This window comes from Panulirus ornatus, chromosome 16 (assembly GCF_036320965.1).
Source record: "Panulirus ornatus isolate Po-2019 chromosome 16, ASM3632096v1, whole genome shotgun sequence".
Classification (NCBI taxonomy): Eukaryota; Metazoa; Arthropoda; class Malacostraca; order Decapoda; family Palinuridae; genus Panulirus; species Panulirus ornatus.
In genome coordinates, this window is record NC_092239.1 from 2,584,372 (window position 1) to 2,610,447 (window position 26,076).

Here is a 26,076-nt window from a genome sequence, read left to right on the forward strand (position 1 = left end):
TGAAGGTTTTAGCCACAAGCAAACCCCGGCACTTCATGAAGCTCAGTTTAACCTCAGGATTACACACCTGCAGTGCAGTGTTGGTCATGGTAACACACGTAACGACAAGAGTAAACTTGATCTGAGTTAGTAACATTTACGCCATCTGCTTCATATTTATTGATGTCATATCTTGGTCTCGGAGATTCTTACGTTCAGACATTTCCCCTTGCCTTCCAATTCGACCCTTGGGACAAATGTTCTTACTTCTCACAACAACAAACCTCGTGCAAGGGCTTTTCACGCCGAGTATATGATCTTAGAATTATAACTTGACGCGAACGGTCTTCGTTAATAACACTGGCGGTTTATTGGCTTGAAGCCCAAATAGCTAACCGACCAACCAGGACTCGGATGCTGTAAGTAAAACTTAACCAAAGTATTCCATGAACTTTGCAATACACAGTTTGTAATTCATAACTTCACAACTTATGACACTAACGCAGTTGATGTCATGAAGCAGCTCTTACTGTTATCACTGCGTGACAAACACTTGTACTCATGATTCAAACTGCCATATTTGGGCTAAATCATAATTTGAGTAAATGCTAGCGAGTGGCACTGTTGCGAGCTAACCTGGTATAACTCTTAAGCCGAGAGGTGGTAAAGCCTCGTTGTTTCTTGAACAATAAAGTGTTATACAGATTCTTAAGATGCCGAAGTAAATCAGTTGTGTATCTTATGAAAGGAATGAATCAACTGTGGGTCATATACGGTAAGATAAGGTGAGGTGAATATCATGAAGTGTAAACGATTCTCCACATGTGTTAGCTTCGTGTATGTATAATTACTACATATGTAATCATAAGAATGTTTTGCCGAATGGTTATGCGTAATATGCTCATTTATTAATTAAGGGCATGACATTTAGTCATGGAACCCCCATCTCTTAAACTACCTTATTATCTTTACGATTTCCTTCATACTACGTACGTGTGCGTGAAAATAGTTGCGTGTGCGCCTGTGCACGACCTACTTAAAACTCCGACACGCGTTCAGAAGCAGTAACAAGTCGAAGCTCAACATCCACATAGTGTTACATAAGTCAGCATGTTTCGGATGCGGTCTTTTTCCTCGGGCAGTGTTGCCTTCTCACTATTTACCCTGCAAGCTGCAGCGCCAAGACACGCTCTTAGACGGCAACCATCAGAACCTTTCTTTATCGATACGAACGTTCCCTCCGCTGCACGAATACAGGTTTACTTCACTCAGTGCCTCACGGTCTTATTCGTTTCGGCGAACTAATAGTTTTGTTTTTGTGTGGGTCAGGTTGTCGACTGGTGAACTACGCAGTACGCACCGCCTCTGTGACCGTTGGTTGGCCAGGGCTCAGTATTACTCCTGGAAGGCTTGAGGTTGGACGCCAGTCTCATCTTACAGTAGCCCTTCCTCGTTCGATTGCGTTTTGACATTTGTCGAAGAATTTAACTTTTGTTTGGCACCTTTGCGTCCCATCATCTTTGAGTGTATCTCTCGGACAAAGAGAGAGAGAGGGAGAGAAGGATACTTACATAAAGTATTCCTTGATCCCTTACGCCGGTGACTGTGCTAAACTTGAAGGATGACCAAGACGGAACCAATGGCGGGTAGTGAATGGTGGAGAGGTGCAGTGTGGGTGGCGTCTGTCATTTCCGTGGCCGCCACCTCCACAACCGGTTGTGAAGACAAGCACTTGTGCGAGGTGAGCATCTCCCTCACCAATAACCCCAAAATTGGCTTCCTGCACCCTGGGCTGTGCTGTGACGAGATTGAATTTCCATACACTTTCCTGGCCTACTTCCTCGACCTTGAGGATTTCTTGGACATCGTAACATTGCATTTGCACGAGTATTACCTCAAGCATGTGCAGGTAAGTGGACGCCGAGGAAGACCTCTTTTTTATGCAAAATATAAAATCATTTTACATCTCATTACGCAGTTAAGTGTATGAGCTTTATGTGGTGTCAAAATCCAAATATATATATTTGTTTTTTAGGTTAGGAGGTTCATATCTGACGTATTGTATATTGACAAGGTGTTTCTGATGTGTGAATTGGATACATATCGTTCGTTTCATGGTGGGAATCTCAAGTTCTCTCCTCAACCCGGCACTTTGAGGTTTACGAAGTGTACCTTGATATTCTTGGAGGTGCTCGTGTCTCCACGTCAGAAGCGAACACCACTGACGATAAACAAATGGATAATCAAAGCCATTGTTTTGTTGATCAAGTGTTTCTGTAAGCGTCAAACTGTCGGGTTGAAGATTGGCCTAGTATTGTCTGATTGACGAAAGACACTTGTCTAGTCCTTTATTTTCATCTCACCGAGGAAGTTTTAGATTCATGACTTCAACATTTAAATCTAGATGGTTGTTTATTAAGTACTGCCATATTATTCCCTGGATTTTGATATTTCTGAGATGGCTTGATTTATTCGATAGGATAAATTTAAATTGGGAGTGGTTCTAGGATTTTACGTCGCTTGGGGTGTGGACTGAAAAATACTCTGGGGAAAATGTGTGCTTAGTGTGACGGAAAAAACGCAAAGAAATCGGCTGCACCCGGTCAAAACTCTACCCGGATTCCCTAAGCAGTAGACATTTTCAAACATCAGAAGAACGATATTGTTTGAAAACTGTAATTGTGTAATTGTTATGGTCGCGTGCTTACAGTCTTTTGCTTTCTAAATGTATTAATATCCAGATATTTTTTTTTTTCTGCTGATTGTTTACGCTTCGTCTCATGGAAGGCACACGTATCTAGCAACCTCTCTTTGCCATTAAGGCGGAAGGCAACTAATTTCAGTTCCGTTCGTGTATTTCGTGTGTTACTTGAAAAACATTATCAATATCGGGAAATAGGGGAAGCTAGATGGGGCTCTCAAAGATTCTGTTGGTTTCTGCAACTGGCCTTTCCTACTTTTACGACTAACCACTCACATTCCCTGATCATATTCCTCGTTCACATCGAACTGTAGGAAAATGAGTAACGTTCTATGGAATAGATCATTTCTCCTTTATATATTCTACTAATCCATAAGAAATTAGGTCCTACAACTAAATAGGGGACCAGCATTTTATATATAGTTACCAAAGCCCAGATGAATCATGTAGTTTTGGCTAAACAATGTCAAATTTTTGGGTTGGTGATTGTAATACAGCGTTGACGGTCTGAATGACCCTGATAATTGATAGATATTAAACCCAAGTAACCCACCATAATAGGCAATAAAGGAACGAGCCGTCAAAAGACAAGGCCCGTGCCAGGTGGCTTGACTTACAAGGTTTTCATGTGTTGCTTTAACTTGTGGATGTGGTGTGACTTGGAGGTGGTGCTCGACTTGCTCCGTGTGCTTCCAGGCTTTGACTTGTTGCTCAGCTTCCCCAGCGTGTGTTGTCGTATGCTAACGTACGTGTGTGTGTGTAAGGTTTCCTAAGCACGTGTCACCTGGCTTTCTTAAGTGCGTGTTGCGTGGTTTACTCAAAGGTGTGTTGTTTGTTATGCACTTCACTTTGTATACACGAGTATGCGTTACCCTCACAAACATGCCTAAGGTCTCTCCCCCTCTAGCCTGACTCGCGAAGTTCCTCTCACCACGCCCTCCTGTGTTGTACCACGCCCCTAGCATGACCTCCGAGGTGCCTCCCGCCACGCCCCCCGATGTGGGCCCCTGAGGTGCCCACTCAGGGGCGTGACCTTTCTTAGGCAACCTTCAAACGCTGACATTGCACACTGTCCGGCCAAGTTGCCATCCCTTATCGGATTTTGTAATCTGCCACAAGATTGAGAAATCCTCACCGCTCTACCCAGCATCATTTACCTTGCTCGGGATTTCAGAAGGCTCCTGTTTGTGGGAGATGTTCCCACCACCGAGGTAGGCTGTTATATTTCTTCCCTGACCTAACCTCGCTACTGCCTAGCACTGTCGGGACCTTTAAGATGGTGAAGCCAAAGGATTGATGATTGCGTGGCGATATTGATGGCTGTAATTATTGCTTTCTTGATTTGAAAAACGTGGGTGATGATATTCCACACAGTGTATGGCAAAATATGAGGGCTTTTCATGTCACTGTTTTGTGATTAGTGTTCCAGTATTCATTTTGCTGACAGCATTTGTCGCTGCCATTATGTTGTCACTTCATGATAACATGTTTTGCTGACGATCTCATTGGTGTTGAGATCAGTGATGATGATGATTTCTTACATGAGTTTTGTGGTTGATGGCTTGAACCCGTGATGCAAAACTTGAGATGAACTGTGTAAATGATTCTTGTGTGTGTGTGTGTGTGTGTGTGTGTGTGTGAAATGAGATTTGTTTATACAAGAATGTTTGTCCTTGTCTATTGTATCCCTCTGGTTTGCTTTGGTCTGTCTTACATGGTTTGCTTCAGCATTCCCCTCTGTGGTTTGTCTTTTACTCTTCCTGTTATGGTGTGTTTTCGTGATTTGCTAAAGGGTAACCATTTACGGTCGCGTGTGTTGGATATAGTCATGTTGAGCGAGCGGGTGTGCGAGCGCTGGGTTCTAACGATACGTGTTGCAGGTACGGGTGTGCGAGAGTGAGTTTCGCGAGCACTATGACAGCAGAACGCTTACCAGCCACACTGTGAACAACATGTGTGATGACTTCCCTGACTACTGTGCTCGTAGCGTCAACCTCCGGAACTACGACTTCGCTGTTTACGTCAACATTACTGTCCCCAGCAAGCCCGAGCTGTTGAGCCTGCACCATGGTAAGGGACAGTGGCTGTTGTACTGTTGCTGAGGGTCAGTGTCGGTTGATGTATCACATTGGCTTCCATATGATCACTGCGATTTTTTGTTGCATGACTCTGCCTACTCCCAGTAAAACATGGTTCATGTTTGCGGTACAATTTAAGTACTTGGTTTACTTACAGTTTACAGGTCAGGGGTTTCGCATGTCTTCTCTCTACCACCTCCAAACAACCCTGAAAATTGGACACCATTCTAACATCCCGAGGATTTAACACCCTCAACATTTAAAATCTTAGGGATTGTAACATCCCCAAGCATCATAGGATTTTAGGCATCCCTTAACGTACGAGAGATTGTAACATCCCATAACATCCAATGGATTTTAGCAACGTCCTCGCTTTCCTAACTTCCCAGGTACAGTGTATTACCCTCCTCCTACCATGGGAGCTCACCTTGATGTCCAGATGATGTTAGCAGCCCCATCATAACCAAGAGATTTTTAGATCCCCTAATAACCAAGAGAGATTTGAAGGTCCTCTAATAACCCAAGGGATTTTTATTCTCCCAAACATCGTAGAGATTTGAGCAAGGGAGAACTACATTGTAGCAGGGGACATGAAATCCTGGAAAAGTTGCAATTCGTGTGACGAACGTAGTGTTGACATCCCTGAGGAGATTGGCTGCCAGAGAACGTAAGTTGCCACATGCCAGAAACTTTTAAATGAGTTCTCCCACGCCCCTGACAGATGCATACCTGGGCCGAGGGATGTTCAACATCACGTATGAGCTCTGGAAGTATGGTGAGCCTCGTCTGGTCATGGAGATGTCCAAGAATGCCTATCTGCAACACTGTAATTATAACGGCTTCCCAGAACTTCACGCTAAAGACGGGCAAGTATCTGTGACCAAACGTGTGTCATTTTTAGGGGGAACCATTACATTTTCAGGTTCATAATCTTGGGACTAATAACAGAAATCGAATTCAGATAGTGACTCCTGAAGAGAATTAGGGATCAGAATACGAGTTTATTAAAGTTGATATTTTGAAAAGTCAAAGTTGCTCTAAGATATATTATTTTTGAGTTTTGCTATGGCTGTGAATATAGGACCATTTGGATCCGTTAGACTCTGGTTCATTAGGACCTTAATCTCGCACTCTGTGTGTTGAAGACATGTTGAAGGAGCAGTTTTCGTAGCTGAGTAGCTCAGATCTGAAGACTGTGGCAAGGCCCTTTTATTTTCATTTTATTTTTGGCCTAACTATTTCAGTGTTGTTAAATTTTCGTGATATGTGACGTTAAATCAGTGTCAAGTATGTTAACAGAGTCGAGGATTGGCACAGGAACCTCATGAGGGGAAATACTGAAGAGGACTACTACACAGGGGGAACGAACCTGGGATTTAAAGCAGTGTGGACTTGATCATGTTACTTCTTTACTGCAGAGGAATGTATGTAATCGATGTCTGAACTGAGGAAAACAGTAGAAGTAAGGAGAGAGAGAGAGAGAGAGAGAGAGAGAGAGAGAGAGAGAGAGAGAGAGAGAGAGAGAGAGAGAGAGAGAGTTTGGCATGTAGTGAAGGTAGAACACTCGAGTCGAGTCAGCAGGAGTGAATAGAGTTATGTCTTGAAAATTCGTAGTTGAGGAGGGAAGGGGATGGATAGAACAGAACTCAGAGGAACGAACACTCACTACTGGTGATAGACTAGGTGGAGGTCAGCCCGTGAACCGTTACAACAGTGGGCCGACTGCAAGGCTGTGTGGCTGTGCGTATGGAAGAGGGTAGTTGCAGGTAGTTCCTCTATAGCTGATTATTGGTTATTAATAATGGTTGTGGTCGTGAGAGAGGTTGTGGCGGGTAGCTGTTGTTGGGGTGATTAATAGCTACTGGTGGTGGTAGAGGCTCTTGTCACTACAGTGAGTACAGGTCATTATCACTAAAAAAAGAGCGACTTTTTTCTTGTCTCTCCCTCTATTTTTGTTTATCTCTTCTTTGCTGTATCTCCTTCGAGAATTTCAACATTTCCTTCTTTCTTGTGCGTGTTACAACAATGGCTAGAAGCATTGCGGAAGAAGTTCTAAGAAGTCTTCGTATTAACGCTTGTGGTGGTGGTCAGCGACCGCAGGGGAAACCGGTTAGGTTTGACCCCCCACCTCTGACCTTGCATTGAATAAGTCACAGGAACTCTCGCTTTGTCTAATACCTGCCATAAGCAGCGCATTGTAAAATCATTCAGGTTCAGTTTGACATCAAGGAATATTTTTTTTAATTTATTAGAAATGAAAAAGATAATTACGAAAAAATAATCTGGTTAGTTTTGTGTGCTGCTGACGTATGTTTGGGTGACTTCAAACTCTTATCTTGCTGGAGTATTACAACATTTGGATTGTGTGTGTACTATCCATCCTAAATATTCCAGCATATTCCTTCAGTTTTTTATTTGCTATCCTTAGGAGCCATCAAGTCTTAACTATCGTTTTTCTTTTTAATCTACACCCTATCCTCATCCTTCTGTGCCATCCACGCTAGGCCGGGGTCAGGATGTCATGGGGTTAGGTGTTGAAGGTCAAGGGTGACGGGGCATGACCCGGGCTGACCCAGCATCTAGACCCACAACATCATATTGTTCGCTCTCACACCATTTGTTCACACACACACACACACACACACACACACACACACATAAAAATGTGTCCATAGCACACACTTAAAAATGGAGAGCAGGAGCAAATTGTGGGGCTGAACAACGGAATTTATGGGTACTGATAACGAGGAAGAGATATGGGGACGTACGTTTTGAAAGGGTGGAGAATGAAGCAACACTTGTTAAAAGACTACCAGAGGCTGTAGGCAGGTCAGGTGCAACCTCTGAGATAAAAGAAACAGAGAGCAATGGAAGATACAGTGAAGACTTAAGAGACTGACCAGTAATGATTGTCTTCTATATGGAGTTTTGTAAACAGGAAGTATACCTAAGCAGGCTAAGAAACTTGGAAACCAAAAGATATTTGATGGATAGCTTATTCATACACTATATAATGAGGAAAGTAACTGTAGGAAAGAATTGAACAGTAACACTGATTCATAATCCTCCAAAGAATTTTGATGAACCAGAACAAAAATACCATATACAAGGACAGCATCAGAGAAACAGTCACGGTGGTGCATGAAATGGTTTGATTATGTGTATGTGGGCAACCAGAAAACATTTGACTCTATGCCACATAGGTGGTTGGTAGAGAAGTGGGATCTTGAGCCGAAGGGAACCATGGATGCATTGTAGATGTACCCACTTGAATTGAGTTGGGGTTACCAGTGGTGTTCCACAGGGCTGTAACTTGGAACCATTGCTTCTCTTGATGTATGTAAATGATTACCTGGATGACTGCACTCATAACGGAAAATGTTTCTATAAAAGATGCCAAAAGCAGGAGAGAAGTATAGAGTAATGAGGTATGAATCATTTTTGAATACTGTGTGAAATATGGATGCAGATATTTACTAGAATGTGAACAGTTTCCAAGTTCCTCAAAACATTTAATTCTTTGTGTAGTTATATATTCTCTGTTTATTCATTTTCTGCCAAACCAAGCTAGAACTCAGATATGCAGGAACTTTAATGGGAAAGATGAGCATATGCCAGGCTATGACTTGCATATTGAAGGGAGCAAAATGAATTTCATCCTGGTGTTGTGGCTGAGCATGGTATAATCCTGACAGACTCTACCAGTTCCAGTGCCAGTGTCTTGCCAACTCTTCTGGAGAGATGTGTCAGTGGGGTGGTGTCTGTCCTGACCCCACGCACACAGACGTCTGCTTCAATCACGGACAATGCCAGTAAGCTTAATCTCATTTTTTTCTTATCTCTCTCTTGGCATGATGCTTTTTTTTTTTTAGGGGGGAGGGGTGCTCATATTAACATTAAAGATTAAGATTGCTATATAGGGGTATTTCTTTGTTTATAAATATGTAATAATAAGATTCATATTAGAACAGTTGGTTTCACTATGTAAAATACCGTCTGCAGGTGCATTTAAGTTGTGATGAATAGATATGACCTGTAGGCTCCTTATTTTTTCTTTTTAACCTAGCTTAGATGAAAATAGATTTGACTGCATGCTCAAAAAACGTAGTATCACAAGTGAAACAAGTTATTTGCTCATGCTGTAGGCATAGAAGTCTCCAAGATTAAGTGTCTTCATTGGCCAATTTTTTTCTAAATGCACCTCTGACATTTCTGACTGCGTTGATTGATTTCTTCCTTGCTTTACAGTATTTCACATAACTTCTTTTCTTTTATTGCCAGTTCATCTACCAAACTTACTCTTCTTCAACAGCATTCCCCATGATGAAACCATTCATCTGCATGGGATAACTTGTACATCTGTTAAGATTTGTTCCCTACCAACCTGACTCTTGACAAAATTGTTCCACTTGTTCTCCAATGTTCCAAATACTTTTGTATTTTAAACAATCAACATCTTTCAAAAAATAAGGTTATACACCTGCATTTGGTCCTCCTAAAGAAAACTTAGATTTGTTATTGCATGTTAGAGCCCCTTTTAAAGTATAACTAAAGCCTGTATGCACCTTATTCCATATGAATAGGAATGGAATTAAAGATAATAGAGAGATGTGTTATTGATTCAGGTTTTGGGATGGACTGCATTATAAAACTTTGAAAATGGAGGAGTGCACTGTAACTTAATACAGAAGCTGTGAAAATGGCAAAAAATTATAGCTGCAAGTGAATAATTAGATTTTAAACATTCAATAGTAGTAGACTGTATAGTCGTATAGTTTTCTGTAATTTATGTCTTTGCTGAAGCAATAGAAGGCATATAAGATGCTTAACTCTATAGAGGATGAATTGATTCATGAACTTGGGTACAGGTAAGTAATTATTAAATGAATTTAGTGATATTAAACATTTGTTAGATTGACCTCTGTCACTTGTAGGTACCAAGGAGGGAAGAATTTATGTGTCTGTAATGAAGAATACTTTGGCCAACACTGTGAGCACCATGAATCTACTGCTCCAGAACACAGTAAAGGTGAGCATAAGTTAGTTCAGTGCTAGTTAACGAAGTCCAGGTTAACTTATGAACAATATAATGAATAACCTTGTTTGACGAACTGAAAGTGATATGTCTTTAAAATTTAAGGCTTGTCGCATTAAAAGAGTGGACTTACTTTGGTAGATTTATTTGAAATTGCTTATAGCTACATTATTACTGGGGTGAAGAATATATGCACCACTTTTTTTTCATGTTTTAGTGTAGATTGAACACGTCTATTATTACCTATAGAAAGGTTACTTTGGGGGCACCTTGTTGTTGAAAAGATTCCAAGAATTTGCTGAAGGATCAAAAGAATGCATGTACAAAAAGTAGTTTTACACGAATAATGATGTATCACAAATTTATGATTATCAAGTGGATTAAGAAGGTAAGTTTTCATGTGCAGTTTTGCAGGCGCTATTATTGAACACTACACACATTATGTTTGGGACATGAAAGTTACTAATCATCAAGTACAGAATATGCCATTTAGGGGAGTAAAACTCAAGGTGAAACATATTCTTGAGCTGTTTTAATCCAAATTTGTTTAAGAGGTAGTTAATGTGTTGTGTTCAAGTACATATAACTTAGAATTAGATGAGCTAGGACTGCACAGTGCATTTGACTGCAGTTAAAGTAAGTTTATGAGTGAAATGCAATAATGGATGTTTTACATGAAAAACAGCAGTAAGAAATTGCTAGAGTTGAATTATCTGACATCATTATCAGAAGTACAAAAACTGGATTTTGAAATGTTTTGCCTTTGAGGGGAACTCTTTAGGCATAAGCTATGAAAGCCAGATGCCCATTATGAAACTATACAAACCTGTCGGGCCTCCTATGAGGGCTAAAACCTTTTTTTAAATACCAGTAGTTGAAGGTTGAATTATAACAGCATATAGTATGATACAGTATGTGAACCCCCTTTCATTTCCTTTCATATATTTGATTGGAAATTTTTTATAATGTTTCTCCATAAATCTTCAATTTTCACTTATAACGGGGTGGTCAAACATGTGTTGTAAGATATTACATTCAGAAAGATCATAAATGTCTTTGGTTAGTATGAGAATGATAGATACTTTTATTCCTGACTCGTCAGGATATGATACATAAATGATAGATACTTGCATTCCTGACTCGTCAGGATATGATACATAAGTATGAATGTATAGTGGTCCTATTGCATTTAAAGATGAGATATAGTTTGGAGGATACCAGGCTGTTAGTATCCATGGTTATGACCTTTCTCTATTTTAAAATCTTTAAATAGAATTTATTTGCATTGTGCTCCATCTTCATAGTACTTTTTTCTTTATTCCTATTTTTTGCAGATTGTGGTGGTCGGTTGGAGTGTAGTCACCTCTGTCACATGGCAGGGGGTACTCCCAGGTGCCTGTGTCGTGTAGGATACATGCTGATAGATAAAACGCATTGTGTTTCATTAGGTAATGCATATATATTTATCATACCAATAAATAGTGGGTAATAGTTGATAGACAGCCACCAAACAGGGAGGTATATTACTGGTACTACCTACCTAGGTATCAGAGGGTTATTGATGGCTGCATAGTGGGATAGCACTTAAAGTGATTGTCAAGTTGTCCTCCTTTCACTCAGATAGCTATGTTTCTTTCTGCCTCACACACATGTGGATTGCTGGTATTCTGTCAATATACATGCAATCTCTCCTTGTCACACATTATTCTTGACAACACTTAACTCACACAATCTAGTCTTCATAACTCAAGATTTTCCTGCGGTGAGCACTTCAAGTATGTCTCATCCAATATTTTTAAAGCAAACATCTGGTCCATGCATCTTTTATCATTCTGAAGCTTTATTGCTCATCCCCAGTTAGCTTTTCTGTGCATGCCACCACTCTCTCATTTACCACTCTCCAATACTTCTTACCAGATATAGTTAAAAAATTATGCTTCTGGAATTTAAGTGTTCACTTTTTTCCCCTCTTATTTAGAGCACTATATACATATTCAGTCAGTCCTCTGGCATTTCACATTGGGCCATACAAATGGTGAAAAGCCTGACTAACCAATCAGCAACACTGTCACCACCTTTCTTTAGAAACTTCACTATATTCCACCCACTCCTGCCACTTTGCCACACCTGTGCAAGGCTTTTGCTACCTTCTTCAATTTCATGACACTATTTTCCAAGACTCTTACTCCACAAACCATGTTGGCCCATGCACATCACTATGTCACCGTATCATTAAATACATTCAACAGTCCTTCAGATTATTCACTCTGCTTGTTCTCTTCTCACACAATTCATTTTCTCACAAAACATCTTTCATTCTCAAGTTGATCGATATTTTCACTTCTATATCTCATTTGCCTCTTTTTCAGCTTTCATACCTCCCTCTTGAAATTCTGCTGCTTTCTTTTGTAATCCTCCCAGTAATTTGCATTCCATCCATGCTCTTGCCATCCTTACACATTTTGTTTCTTCTTTACTTGCAAGCTATCTTCTCCATTCCTCTAATTCAGGGGCTCCAAGCCTTTTTGTTCCCTTTGGGCATTCTGACAGGTTCCCATGTACCCCAAAAAATTAAGGATCAAAAATTGATAGGTAGGATTATATTGATTTTATGTTATTTTAGTATGAAATCTGTAAGAGACTATACAAGGATTTTATACTGATTTGTAATGAGTGTGTTCTATATTACTTGTGTTCTACATTAGTCAAGGTGTACACTGTACAGCACTGTACATCATGGTTATACTCTCAGACCCATATGTATATATCCCTCGGGGTACATGTGCCCTAAGTTGGGAACCCCTGCTCGAATTACTACCGTTTCTCATTATCCACATTTCGCTTTCTACAAAATACCTTCCACTCCTCTTTCACTCCCACTGTTTTATTTACTCTCACCAATTGTCACTCTCCACTCAGTCTCTCTTGATATCTTGGCACACAGGCCTTTTTTCCAAGCTCACTCTCTCTCACCTGTCATTAGGGAAGAAAAAATACCACCCTGTGGGAGCAGGAGTGGGAGACTGGAAATCCTCCACTTCTGTAGTGTTACTTTATAAAAGTATTGACAGAAAAGAGATCTAGCAAGGAATTTAAGGCTCAATCTTCTGTTCTGCTAGGGAAGAAAGTTTAGAAAGTGGTATTTTATGATGAAGAAAGTTTAAGAGGCAGGGTACACAAGTTTAGAGCTATTCTCCATGCCATCCAAACAGTTAATTACTTATCAGGATAATACAGGATGTTTTGCTTGTTAATGATTTTTTTTTTCCTATTATGTAACTGTTGGTTGCAGATGATCTTTGGGATGTCACAGTGAGATTTCATAACAGCCATGAGAACACATCACTCAAAGAGAAGGTCAGTGTTACATGATTGCTCTTAGGCATATTGTAATGCACTGTATGTGTTACTTGAAACATAAAGCTTTGTTTATTGTGGATGATGAGATTGCGTAGTAGTGTCACAGCATGATATATGGAGAGATTGTCGGTCCTTTCCGTATTTGAATGTATGTGTATAATTTGATATCTTATTTGATTAATGTATGAATTTCCATTATTATTGATTTTGATTCTATCTGTCTACGAAGTATGCCTTGATTTTGCCCCAGAATAGGTTGGCCCATGTAGAGCCTCTTAAAGGCATTGTGGTCACTGCACATCACTTCATATGTAAGTTTACCCAGACTGTTACCTTCACCTTTGTCCATGTGAACATCTCCTCCAAGTATGTAATGCCTCTTCCTTATTAGTTTGATATTCCCACAGCACTGGGTTATTAGTTTATTTACCATTTCCAGTATAATGTTGTATATTGTCTTCATTCAGACTAACAGTGTCTTATATCATAAGCTTTACCATGAATCTTCTTTCCACATCTGTGCTCTTCATTTGCTGGTATGCTTGTAAATTCCAACCACTTCATGTCATATCATTACATAATTAGCAATCCATTTTGTAATACTAAACTGCTTTGTGAATCATCCTATTATTGTAAGTCTTCACTATGTTTACTACCATAACTCCACAGACATCTCACAGAAACCTCTTAGATGTACGTTTCTCATCCTCTTACAGTTACAGATACATACATTACCAGCATGATTTAGATTGACTGAAGCTAATCCTTGCCTAATCAACATGACATGGCAGAACACATTTTCTTTTTGGTACTTTATTGATATCTACAGCGGTTTGTATTACTTACCTATCCATTGTCTACAGCGGTTTGTATTACTTACCTATCCATTGTCTAAAGTTCCTTTCCACCAAAGTTTCTGAGTGTTTAATATAGTACCCTCCTTTCAAAATATGGGATCAGACTTCCCAGACACTCAATACGTGAAACTGGTCTTAAACCAGAAACCAGTCTTCCTTTCCTTAGCAGTAACATCAAAGAGGCAAAGAAGTTCAAGAAGGAAAGACCTCCCCTTTCTTCATATGTCCATATCTTCCCATTCTCTGCTCACACAGTGATCCTATCAAGGGAAGGAACAATAATATAAGAATTGTGTTATCCTCTTCCCATACAGGAAGCTTGTGAGCAATTATGTTTCATTGTACTACGGTACCACCCTTTCTCTATATTTCTCCTGTCACTTTCTCCTTTCTCTGGTATCATGTGATAGAGTTAACATTTCTGTATAGGGTGAGATAACCAGTAAATGGGGATAGTCATAGGGTGGGGGGATTCCTTTGGAACTGTCGCTTGTATGGTATAGCATAGTTGCTTTGCCCTAAGTAGGAGGAATAATCCCAAGAGCAAAGGCCAGATGGATTTTTCTGGCCTCATTTGTTAACATAACTTTTTATATTTCATGCTAATGGGGAGGTGATAACAAGTAGCGGTGATGTGAGAAGGAGATGGAATGAGTATTTTGAAGGTTTGTTGAATGTGTCTGATGACAGAGTGGCAGATATAGGGTGTTTTGGTCGAGGTGGTGTGCAAAGTGAGAGGGTTAGGGAAAATGATTTGGTAAACAGAGAAGAGGTAGTAAAAGCTTTGCGGAAGATGAAAGCCGGCAAGGCAGCAGGTTTGGATGGTATTGCAGTGGAATTTATTAAAAAGGGGGGTGACTGTATTGTTGACTGGTTGGTAAGGTTATTTAATGTATGTATGACTCATGGTGAGGTGCCTGAGGATTGGCGGAATGCGTGCATAGTGCCATTGTACAAAGGCAAAGGGGATAAGAGTGAGTGCTCAAATTACAGAGGTATAAGTTTGTTGAGTATTCCTGGTAAATTATATGGGAGGGTATTGATTGAGAGGGTGAAGGCATGTACAGAGCATCAGATTGGGGAAGAGCAGTGCGGTTTCAGAAGTGGTAGAGGATGTGTGGATCAGGTGTTTGCTTTGAAGAATGTATGTGAGAAATACTTAGAAAAGCAAATGGATTTGTATGTAGCATTTATGGATCTGGAGAAGGCATATGATAGAGTTGATAGAGATGCTCTGTGGAAGGTATTAAGAATATATGGTGTGGGAGGCAAGTTGTTAGAAGCAGTGAAAAGTTTTTATCGAGGATGTAAGGCATGTGTACGTGTAGGAAGAGAGGAAAGTGATTGGTTCTCAGTGAATGTAGGTTTGCGGCAGGGGTGTGTGATGTCTCCATGGTTGTTTAATTTGTTTATGGATGGGGTTGTTAGGGAGGTAAATGCAAGAGTCCTGGAAAGAGGGGCAAGTATGAAGTCTGTTGGGGATGAGAGAGCTTGGGAAGTGAGTCAGTTGTTGTTCGCTGATGATACAGCGCTGGTGGCTGATTCATGTGAGAAACTGCAGAAGCTGGTGACTGAGTTTGGTAAAGTGTGTGGAAGAAGAAAGTTAAGAGTAAATGTGAATAAGAGCAAGGTTATTAGGTACAGTAGGGGTGAGGGTCAAGTCAATTGGGAGGTGAGTTTGAATGGAGAAAAACTGGAGGAAGTGAAGTGTTTTAGATATCTGGGAGTGGATCTGTCAGCGGATGGAACCATGGAAGCGGAAGTGGATCATAGGGTGGGGGAGGGGGCGAAAATTTTGGGAGCCTTGAAAAATGTGTGGAAGTCGAGAACATTATCTCGGAAAGCAAAAATGGGTATGTTTGAAGGAATAGTGGTTCCAACAATGTTGTATGGTTGCGAGGCGTGGGCTATGGATAGAGATGTGCGCAGGAGGATGGATGTGCTGGAAATGAGATGTTTGAGGACAATGTGTGGTGTGAGGTGGTTTGAGCGAGTGAGTAACGTAAGGGTAAGAGAGATGTGTGGAAATAAAAAGAGCGTGGTTGAGAGAGCAGAAGAGGGTGTTTTGAAATGGTTTGGGCACATGGAGAGAATGAGTGAGGAAAGATTGATCTCTGTTGTTAGGATGAAAGGTTTTCTGGCTTTGAAACCCCATTTGATTGCTATTGTTAACTTCATACTGTTCCCATTGGACTTGGTATAAATGTAGCCATGGCTTGTTATAATTGACTTAAGAAAATAAATTTTCAGTCATAACATTTGGCCAATTATGATATTTTAAAACATTTTTTCTGTTCTGACAAGATGCTTTTGGGTATAGTCTTAACAGGATAGATTGACTGGCGTTTTGCGTACTTTATCAAGTAATATCATCATGCCTACCTTTTCAGTAGTTTGAACTAAGATGTAATACTGGATAATCTGTTTACTTTATGCCTTGAGAAAAACCAGTTTTTTCGTCTCATCACATATTTTGATGTTTTATGAAGAATTGAAGAAGGATATAGAAATGAAACCTGTAAGATACAAGATTTTGAAGACTTTTCATAACCTAAGATTAGAGTCCACAGTCAGATGGATTACATAGATCTGTTAGAGTGGACTCTTTCTTAAGCATGATCGACAGAATCCTCTAGTAATATTTAATGATTCGAGGTAGGTAAGGTGTAACAGCATAAATACTTCTAAATGTTTATTAATGATTTTAGATAACGGACTTGTATATGATTAACTGTGTATACTTAACATCCCTTCCTCAGACCTACAAGTTTCTTCATGAAAAAGGACTTCAAGACTTGAACATCACTGTTCCACCCAACAGGTGAGATCCCAAGAGAATTTTTAGTAATTAGGGAAATTAGTTTCATGAACTTTATAAAGATTTTGCAACCTGGTAAGCGTTACAAACTTCAGGTAACAAGTAGTAACCACATGAGCTAGAGGCTAGTAAAATTTCAGCATCTTTATGTGAGATGGCTAGCAGATGTACAGTGCATGAATTATGATGGGTATTGTTAGTGAAGAATCTGGTTAATGCTTTGTACCATAAGATGTGATTTTCCTTTTTCTGGTGTAGTGTTTTTAAGAATGCATAGATTATGCCAAATGATAGTGCACTTAGCAGCCATCTCTCCTGTAAGGAAGAATATCGAAGTTTTCTTGCAGTGTTTCTGGAATAAATTTAGAGTTGTAAGTTGGAGGATTGCACTTGAATTAACAAAAACCTTTTGCACATTGTACATATACAATAGCTTAGAATAATTGTGTTGCAATTATAGTTACATAAATTGGTGCCTAACAGTTTAAGAAATACATATTTCTAATGTGTGAAAATTTCATTGTTTTTTAGTTATTCATTTGATTTTATCTCTCTCTTATAAAGTTCTGGGGAGATGAAAGTACACTTTACTGTGAAGGATGAAGAAAAAGATCTTCTGCCAAGAGAGAAAGTGTGGGAAGAGAGCTTCAACTCCTCAGTAACAATTACTTATCAAAATGTTTTGTGGATTGGTGTAAGTATTTTTTTGGTATGCTAGAAGTTTATTAAATTTTTGTATTTATCATTCTTTCTATTATATTGAATTACAGTAGAGGGACCATTTATCTTGAATACAAACTTGACTTCATCAGCAACAGAGATATCTAAAATGTTTTATATCATTTACTCATCATTTGTTTTATGAAAAAATTTTGTCAATGAAAATATAATATTTTAAGGCAAAAGTACCAAATGTATGAAAATAAGTTGTAGTATGGATTATTGGTTTCGGATACTATAATGTGGGAGTGCATTAAAACTGTGTAATGTCACCTTAGTTGTTAATGCTGTAATGGATTAGGCATTACTTGAGAATAAAGTGGGAGGATATTGGTTTATTACTGAATCATGGAGGAACAGAATGGAAGTTACAACAGCTATTTTACAAAGGTAATGCTTTGTATTTGCTGAATCAGCCCAAGAGTTTAAAGGAACTGTTGACTGATTCATTAAGATACGGCACGTAGGAGGAGAATGCTAAAAGTGAATATGAATAAACAGAAGGCTAGTTTTTGAAAGGGATTAATTTTGGTGTAACATCCATGTGCATGGTAAGAGACTGTAAGTTGTTGATGTCTAGCTATTTTGGTATAGTGCATAATATGAGTGGTATATGGAAACTTAAAGTTGAGAGTAGCATCTTGTGAAGGATAAAAATTGGAGTTACATTGAAGACTCTGGTGTGAAAAAATTGTGTAGAGGGTGCAGGAAAGTTTCATGAATGAGCACTTATCCCAGCTCTAATGTATGGATGGGAAACACAGTTTAATAATGATAATTTTATCATTATGATTATCATCATAGTATTGTTATTATTATTTTATTATTATTATCATTATTATTATACTTGAACGCTGTTTCCAGCATCAGCAAGGTAGCGTCAGGTTATTATTTAACCTCAGGACCCCTTCTAATTATGTTTCTGCAGCTTCAATGTTGCACCACAATCAGTAGTTGGGAAATGATAGACTCCTATGGAGTGAAAAGCTCTTAGAACAGATTTATGCATTTATGTCCGTTGATGTTGGTATAATCTCACCAGAGTTGATTTCCTCTCAGTGCAGTTCCTTGCTGGCAGAGTCCACTACCACCCCCATTTTATATGTTATAATGTCAGAAATAAGAGCTGTGGAGATGTACAGTTGTAAAGCTAGAATTAAGGTGATCGAATGAAGATGTAAAAAGTTATAGGGTTTTAAAGAATTCATGAGAATTTCATAGATATAGGGATGAGTCTTTCAGGATAGTATGACCATGTAGAATGGATGACAGATGATGATTTGGGTAGGGAGATCTATAGTTGTACAGTTGAAAGTGCAAATAGGAGATGGATAGATGCAATGAGAGAATTGATGAGGGATAGAGATATTTCAGATGAGGTTGGTAAAGGAATGATTCGAGAATGGATGCAATGCACCTAAACCACTCAGTCCATGTTGACCTTCATAAATTTTTCTTATTTGATATAATTTCACCCAAAGCAAAATTAGTGTCCTTAACCATGGTGTGGTGAGTGGAGAGTGTAATTGTGATAGTAATTGGTGCAGCATTTATGGAAGGTTTAAGCAGCATATGATGTTAGTTTACCAGCATGCAGGAAATTTGACAGTATATTACTTGTATCGATCAGTTTATTCCACTTTCCACAGCTCACATGTATGATGCTTCATACTTTCATGACAACCTTTTATAACGCATTCTTACACTGCATCTACATAACCTTAACCTCACCTTGTACTGCCTTAGATTCCCTCAGATTATCATTCAGCGTCACTGGGAAGTTGTAAGTTTCACATTTTCATTCAATTTTTCTATTATCCTTTCCATTTTTTAGTCTGGAATCTTGTCCTTTACCATGTGAAAGAAAAGGTTGACCATTATATTACACCATATAATCTTGCAAACCTTCTCATACTTTTCTCTGCGCCTGCACATGGTGCACACCACCCATAGTATTTCCTCTTGTTAGAAATGGATTAATCATACAGTTGTGTACCCTGTCCTCTCTGATTCTGTACCATGTTTATTCGCAAACATCTTAATTTTAAGGTATGTATGTGCAATACTTATGGCTGTTGATTTACATATTACACATACTGTATTCTAATACCTTTGTCATTTACTTATGGGAACCATTATCTACCTATTCCTCCCCTTACAATTTGTCCTTTTCTCATCAGTTTGTCACTCATTGCACATGGTTTTTTCGTAGGATACCCTAAAAGTGTTTCTCATTCTTGATAATGAAACGTAGACAAAATGATGTCAGACCTGGAAATTACAATACAAATATTTGATTTTTTGTTTTCCAATAGCCTTTGAAGAAAGAGGTATTTCAGTCCAACTACCTTGTGCTCACTTGCAGTGTGTTTGGCCATCTGCCACTCATGTTTACGTGGTACAAAGGTCAACACCGTATCTACAACCACAATGTCACTTCATGGTATGTATCAAACACGAGAATCTTGTGTGGGTACATAAATTTCTATATCTTTTGGCATCTCAAGGTCATGTAGGTCTTAATCTTTAACATCAATTTCAGTTGTCATATCTTCTGGTCGTGTTTTTCTCAAGTAGTTCTTGTTCATGATATGTGGCTTATTAGTGATAATTACAGTGGCAGTTGGCAAAATGTTGAGGGCTTTAAACACCAAAGATTCATGTTCCAGTTGCTTTTTGGTCCGCCTTCCAAGGCTGTGAGAAAAATATTTCATTTGACATTGTGGCACAGTTTTCAACATCTGTAGATAGGCTTATTGTTAAGATTGTTATAGTATATACATAGAATATATATGATATATGAATATATTTGATGCTTAATATACCTTAATGTGTGTTTGTGTTACCTGAAAAAATTTTATTGCCTTGTACTTTTCAGTTCAGTTCCACATGTGAATAAAGGCAAAGTAACCATTATGCACGATCAAGAAACTAGTAAGGTGTGTACTGTTCAGCTTTGGGTCGAAGGCTACAATCCACTTGTGGATTGGGGGACCTACACTTGCCAAATTACAGATGATAATCACAACACTGTCAGCCGTACCATTGTAGCAGAGCTCACCCATCCTCTGCACATAGAAGTCATCCCATATGTTAAAACTTTGAAGAAGGTTAGTCCATTCAGATATTTGATGACAAAAATTATACATGGCAATTGATAGGAGGAATCCATTTGGATGAAAGAAGAGTAATCCCAATTGCAAGTATACCTTGGAATACATCAAAGAGCCTTTGAACAAAAATGTTAGAGAGCCCAACAAAGAAAGATGGAAAGAGACCTCAGTATTTTGCCCAATGATATGATAAGAGTAGACAGAATGAGCTCTGAAACCTTTACAAAGATTAGGCAAGGCTGAGAGCAGTTCCTGATGAACCCAGGATAAGCAACTATATATATATTTTTTTTTTTTTTTTGCTGAAAACATTAGTTGTGTGAAACAAGCAAGATATTTGATGAGTAAATAGCAGTACCTCTGTTCCAGGCAAAATCTTGTGGGCACTATTATGTAAGTAGGTGCTCCTTTCTTGTCTTTTGTTCTCTTTCCTCCCTTTTCTTTCTTCTTATATTGTTCTTTGCTTTAGTTATGTTTCCTTCACATGTTCTGCATACTATTTTCATTGCTCAGACATTCCTTCCCCTTAAATTTTACCTTCAGATGGTAATGAAATTATTCTTATGGTTACGTCTAAATATTCTATTGTGATAAACTAAAAGCCTTACTGATAGTGGTAAAATAATAGATTTCACAAGCTTGCTTTTGAGACTAGCTGTAAAGTTAAGGAATTTTAATTGTTTCATGGTATTGTAATTAAACATTTCTTATCACTGTACACCAGAATGGAAATGTTAGCCTGAGTTGCAGCATCAAGAGTGATTGGGATGGTGGCCAGCACTATGAGTTCTCGTGGATGATTGAGCCTAAGAGTGGTGTAGGCCACTATTTTCATAAGAATAGTTTGTGGAATAGATCAAGCATCTTTATTTATAATGTAAAGGTAAATAAGAGTTACTTTTTAATAACTTTATTTTGTGCTGCACAATGCAAGTTGATTTAGGGCTATAGTGATTTAGGAGTCTGTAATTTGTTGGCTATAATTGTCTCCCTGCCAAGTTCACATACTAACTTTCCACTGTTCAGTGAGGTGGGATGTGCAGTGCCATCCAAGCTTCCCATTCGTCATTGCAATGTATTTGTGTACCATGTTTGGGGTTCTCTGTAAACTATTTATGTTTTGTAATCCAAGATGTTGTTATTAGTATTTTTTTTTTTTTTTTTTTTTTTTTTTTTTGCTTTGTCGCTGTCTCCCGCGTTTGCGAGGTAGCGCAAGGAAACAGACGAAAGAAATGGCCCAACCCACCCCTATACACATGTATATACATACGTCCACACACGCAAATATACATACCTACACAGCTTTCCATGGTTTACCCCAGACGCTTCACATGCCTTGATTCAATCCACTGACAGCACGTCAACCCCGGTATACCACATCGCTCCAATTCACTCTATTCCTTGCCCTCCTTTCACCCTCCTGCATGTTCAGGCCCCGATCACACAAAATCTTTTTCACTCCATCTTTCCACCTCCAATTTGGTCTCCCTCTTCTCCTCGTTCCCTCCACCTCCGACACATATATTCTCTTGGTCAATCTTTCCTCACTCATTCTCTCCATGTGCCCGAACCATTTCAAAACACCCTCTTCTGCTCTCTCAACCACGCTCTTTTTATTTCCACACATCTCTCTTACCTGTACGTTACTTACTCGATCAAACCACCTCACACCACACATTGTCCTCAAACATCTCATTTCCAGCACATCCATCCTCCTGCGCACAACTCTATCCATAGCCCACGCCTCGCAACCATACAACATTGTTGGAACCACTATTCCTTCAAACATACCCATTTTTGCTTTCCGAGCAAGTATTATTGGTGTGATTATTCCTGTTTTTATTGTTTTTACATATTCAAGATTCTTGAATTCTCTGTTTATACTGAGAATTTTATTTGTAGCAGTCCGTGAATGTCACATGTAGAGTGATAGTGAAGAAGGACCTCTGTAGCTCTGTTGTGACTGAAAGCAATGATCAGACAGTGATTGTTCATATTATTCACCCTCAAGATACATACTGTCCTGCTGAAGTTTCAAATTCTACAACCTGGCAAGCTACATTGGTAAGTGATTATTGGAAGGGGTATAGTTGTAATTATGCATTTGATATATGATGCAATGTTTGCAAGCTCTGTTCAAATAATTCTTCCATATGATGACCTGATTCCTTGCTCACAAATAAATTGAAGCCATATTTTGGTTATACAAATGGATAGCAATACTTTGTGCACATAGATAAAGGATGCATGATATTTGTTGTCAGGTAGGACAGAGTGATGAAAACACGTGCCCAGAAGGATTTCAGGGCAAGGCTAAGCGAAGATGTCAGATTCACCAGGGCCATAAACCCACTTGGGCAGTTCCAGATTTTTCTAGATGCATCTATGCTCCAATTATAGATATATTAATGGTAAGTTTTGCTCACTCTCATATGTCTTTAGTGATTCACATTTTCTGACTTTAACAGATTGATAATGTCAATAAATGATTCCTCAAATTTTTTAATCTATATTTTTGCGCAGTTCATTCGGTGTATTCCAGTCTTACAGTTCATTACCTTGTATTGATTGTGAGGTTGGTAAAGAAGCTGAATTTTCAGGCATGCATAGAGTGGGAGGACTTCTTTGGTGGATCAAGAATTAAGAGTGGAAGGGAGTATGGGATGCTTTTCAGAGGTTCTTTTGCTTAATGGGTAGTGATAACCAGTGATGTGCCTCAAGGATTTGTCTTAGGACATATTCATACTGGAATATATTTGCAGATGATGCTGAAGTCATGTGAAATAAATTATGACAGGGATTGCATCAACTTATACAGGGACTGTGAGGAACTTCATTGTTGGTCATGTACATAAAGAAACCATAGGTAGTGGTTGGTAGGCAGCAAAAGACCAGGGGGTATATTTATCAGTACTGCCTGGATGGGTATCAGGAGGCTGGATGGGTATCAGGAGGGTTGATGATGGCTGCGTAGCAGCCATCACTTCAGTGGCTGTTAACATTTTATGGTTGTGATATGATCCATGAAATGAAAAGGGATTAGCTGGGGTTGGGGTCTTTGATGTGGCTTACTGCCCATCTTTGTTTGCAGTAAGGAAACTGTAGAGGAAGGTGGCAAAGGTGGCATGTTGAATAAGATAACTGAATTACAGTGAGAGGTTAAAGGCCACAGACATGCCCACCCTGGAAAAGAGTACAGGGAGACTTTACCACAGATGTTGAGAGTGAGCTGTTCCTCAAAAGATAGAGCAATAAGAGGATGTAATAATAAACTGATCATGAAACTTGTTTAAAGAAATGTAATAAGGAATTTTGGGGTATCAGAGTAGTATATGAAAGGAAATAATGAAATTGTGTGTTGAAAGTATACAGAGGTGTAAAACATTGTGTGATGGTAAAAAAGGTTTAGGGGTTGGGGGCTTTCACAATTGTTAAACTCCAAACTGTACATATTGGTAATTACATAGCAAATAATGCCCACCAACCTTGTTCAGCCATGGAATTTAACCCAAGTGCAAAGAACCACTGCTATTATATGATGTCCTGTCCAGGGGTTGGCAAATATCATGAAAGGGTATGGTTTGAAACAATAAAATCCTGGATATTCAATACAAGACATGTTGTCAGTACTCTTTATCTCAGTTCTTCACTTAAGAGGTGGATTGGACCCTTCTGTTTCATTAATTCATTTAGATTGTATGTTCATGTTTCATCTCCTTTCAACAATTCTCTTTGTGTGGCCGGCCACTAACCTAACCTGACCTAACCTTTCCCTCCATGCTGTATTGGCCCTACCCTATGTCAAGGTAGCATCTAGAGAAAGCCTTTTTTACTCATTAGAAAAGTTTGGAAAAAAGATGGGTTTCTATGGTGTGTTAAACTTTGTCATTCCAGAACCCAAAGCTCATTCTTCAAGAAAGAGGATATCCTGTAACCTTGGAAAATGTTGGTGTATTGGCCCGACAGCTTCATCTTCAGCTTGAAAAACGGAATACAGTTTTTCTTCCGGGAGAGTACTCAGTGGTCTTAACCATACTGAAAAGGCTTCTTAACCCTGTCAACGTGCCTCTGCCTCTTGATATATTCTTGGCCATCATGGAACAGACTATCAAGAAGATGCATGTTCCTCATACAGCAGTGAGTTTAGTCATGTCTCTCTTGTGTTTCATGAATCATTTGCACACAGTGACTATTAGTAGGACTTACAGAAGAATTAACTGTTTATTTTATGATTTACTGATATTGCTGAAAGCAGAGTATGGACACAAAGTTAACCACTTGATGTCTCCTAGATAGTCCACATTGTTGAAGAGTATTCATGTATGTTTGGATGTTGCCTCTGGAAAGTCTGAATTATATGAAGGCTAACGTGTACACCTTTGTGTATGCAGGTACTGCAGTATAAGTAAACATTGTGTAAAGAATATGATCACAGAGCCCTCATGTCAATGTGGCAGAGACAGTTTACTTATTCATATTTAATATGAGGTTACTATATATGTTTTATAAGTAATTTCATGAAATTCATGTATTGGAAATTGTTGTAGGGTCAGTAACAAGTGATAGAGAAACAAGCTTTATATTTTATTCATATTTGTTTGCTGTTTCCTGCATTAGTGAGGTAACATCAGAAACAAGGAATGGCCATAGTTGCTCACATCCACTCTCTATATGTCATGTATAATGCAACAAAACCAGAGTCTCCATCCACAGCCAAGCCCCACAAACTGTTCCAAGGTTTCTCTAGACCACACTGTATGATTTGATTCAGTCCCTCTATTGATAGCACATCACCCCTTGTTCACCAAATCACTCCAGTTCTCTCTTTCTGTACCCCACACACTTTTCACCCTTCTAAATGTTCAAAGCCCAGCAACTCGGAGCATTTCTCATTCTCTCCTTCCATCTCCTCGTTGGTCTTCTCTCCCCTGTGCTCCCACTGCATCCAACACTTGGATTCCCTTTGTCAGTCTCTTCTTGCTCATTTTCCCATGGCCAAACCACTTCGTTACACACTATTCAGCACTCTGTCATCCTGTATTTAGTTGATAAGAAAACATGAACAATATTCTCAAAATATTTGCTCTCCTATTTGTATTATCTAAGCCATTTGATGTTTTTGAAAAATCATTTTGTACTAGAGCTTGATGACGAAGTTGATAGTATATCGTATAGTGCCAGTTGTGGGTTTGTCATGAACATATATTTATTAATGTTCAAACAAATCTCATTGGATTTAGCACAATTTTCTGTGCAAATGCATAAGATGAAAATGTTTAGAACTCAAAACCCATGAACATTAATGAGGTACACTGGCACCTTAATTAGCTGAGAATTGGTCCTGTTTTTGGATTCTTGTGTGTATACAGTACTGTTTCACTGTATTTTGCAAATATCTTCTTTTTCATACTGTAA

The 26,076-nt window shown here is 39.0% G+C and overlaps 1 protein-coding gene across 5 annotated transcripts in view; it reads left to right on the forward strand.

The window, feature by feature from the left end:
- The first annotated feature begins 1,164 nt into the window (after nucleotides 1–1,164).
- The window catches only part of LOC139754031 (uncharacterized), a 34,785-nt gene continuing 9,873 nt past the window's right edge, over nucleotides 1,165–26,076 (forward strand). For 2 of the 5 annotated variants that reach the window (XM_071671006.1, XM_071671007.1), the window contains exons 1-15: nucleotides 1,165–1,888; nucleotides 4,561–4,750; nucleotides 5,480–5,624; nucleotides 8,454–8,570; nucleotides 9,693–9,787; nucleotides 11,128–11,241; nucleotides 13,086–13,150; nucleotides 16,770–16,831; nucleotides 17,393–17,522; nucleotides 19,864–19,991; nucleotides 20,427–20,658; nucleotides 21,386–21,544; nucleotides 22,564–22,725; nucleotides 22,926–23,072; nucleotides 24,556–24,798. In XM_071671006.1, the coding sequence (XP_071527107.1) occupies nucleotides 1,601–1,888; nucleotides 4,561–4,750; nucleotides 5,480–5,624; nucleotides 8,454–8,570; nucleotides 9,693–9,787; nucleotides 11,128–11,241; nucleotides 13,086–13,150; nucleotides 16,770–16,831; nucleotides 17,393–17,522; nucleotides 19,864–19,991; nucleotides 20,427–20,658; nucleotides 21,386–21,544; nucleotides 22,564–22,725; nucleotides 22,926–23,072; nucleotides 24,556–24,798 (2,277 nt within the window). In that variant the 5' untranslated portion in view covers nucleotides 1,165–1,600. Of the gene's footprint in view, nucleotides 1,889–4,560; nucleotides 4,751–5,479; nucleotides 5,625–8,453; nucleotides 8,571–9,692; nucleotides 9,788–11,127; nucleotides 11,242–13,085; nucleotides 13,151–16,769; nucleotides 16,832–17,392; nucleotides 17,523–19,863; nucleotides 19,992–20,426; nucleotides 20,659–21,385; nucleotides 21,545–22,563; nucleotides 22,726–22,925; nucleotides 23,073–24,555; nucleotides 24,799–26,076 lie in introns of those variants that run through there. The other 3 variants (XM_071671003.1, XM_071671004.1, XM_071671005.1) reach the window with 3 other exon arrangements.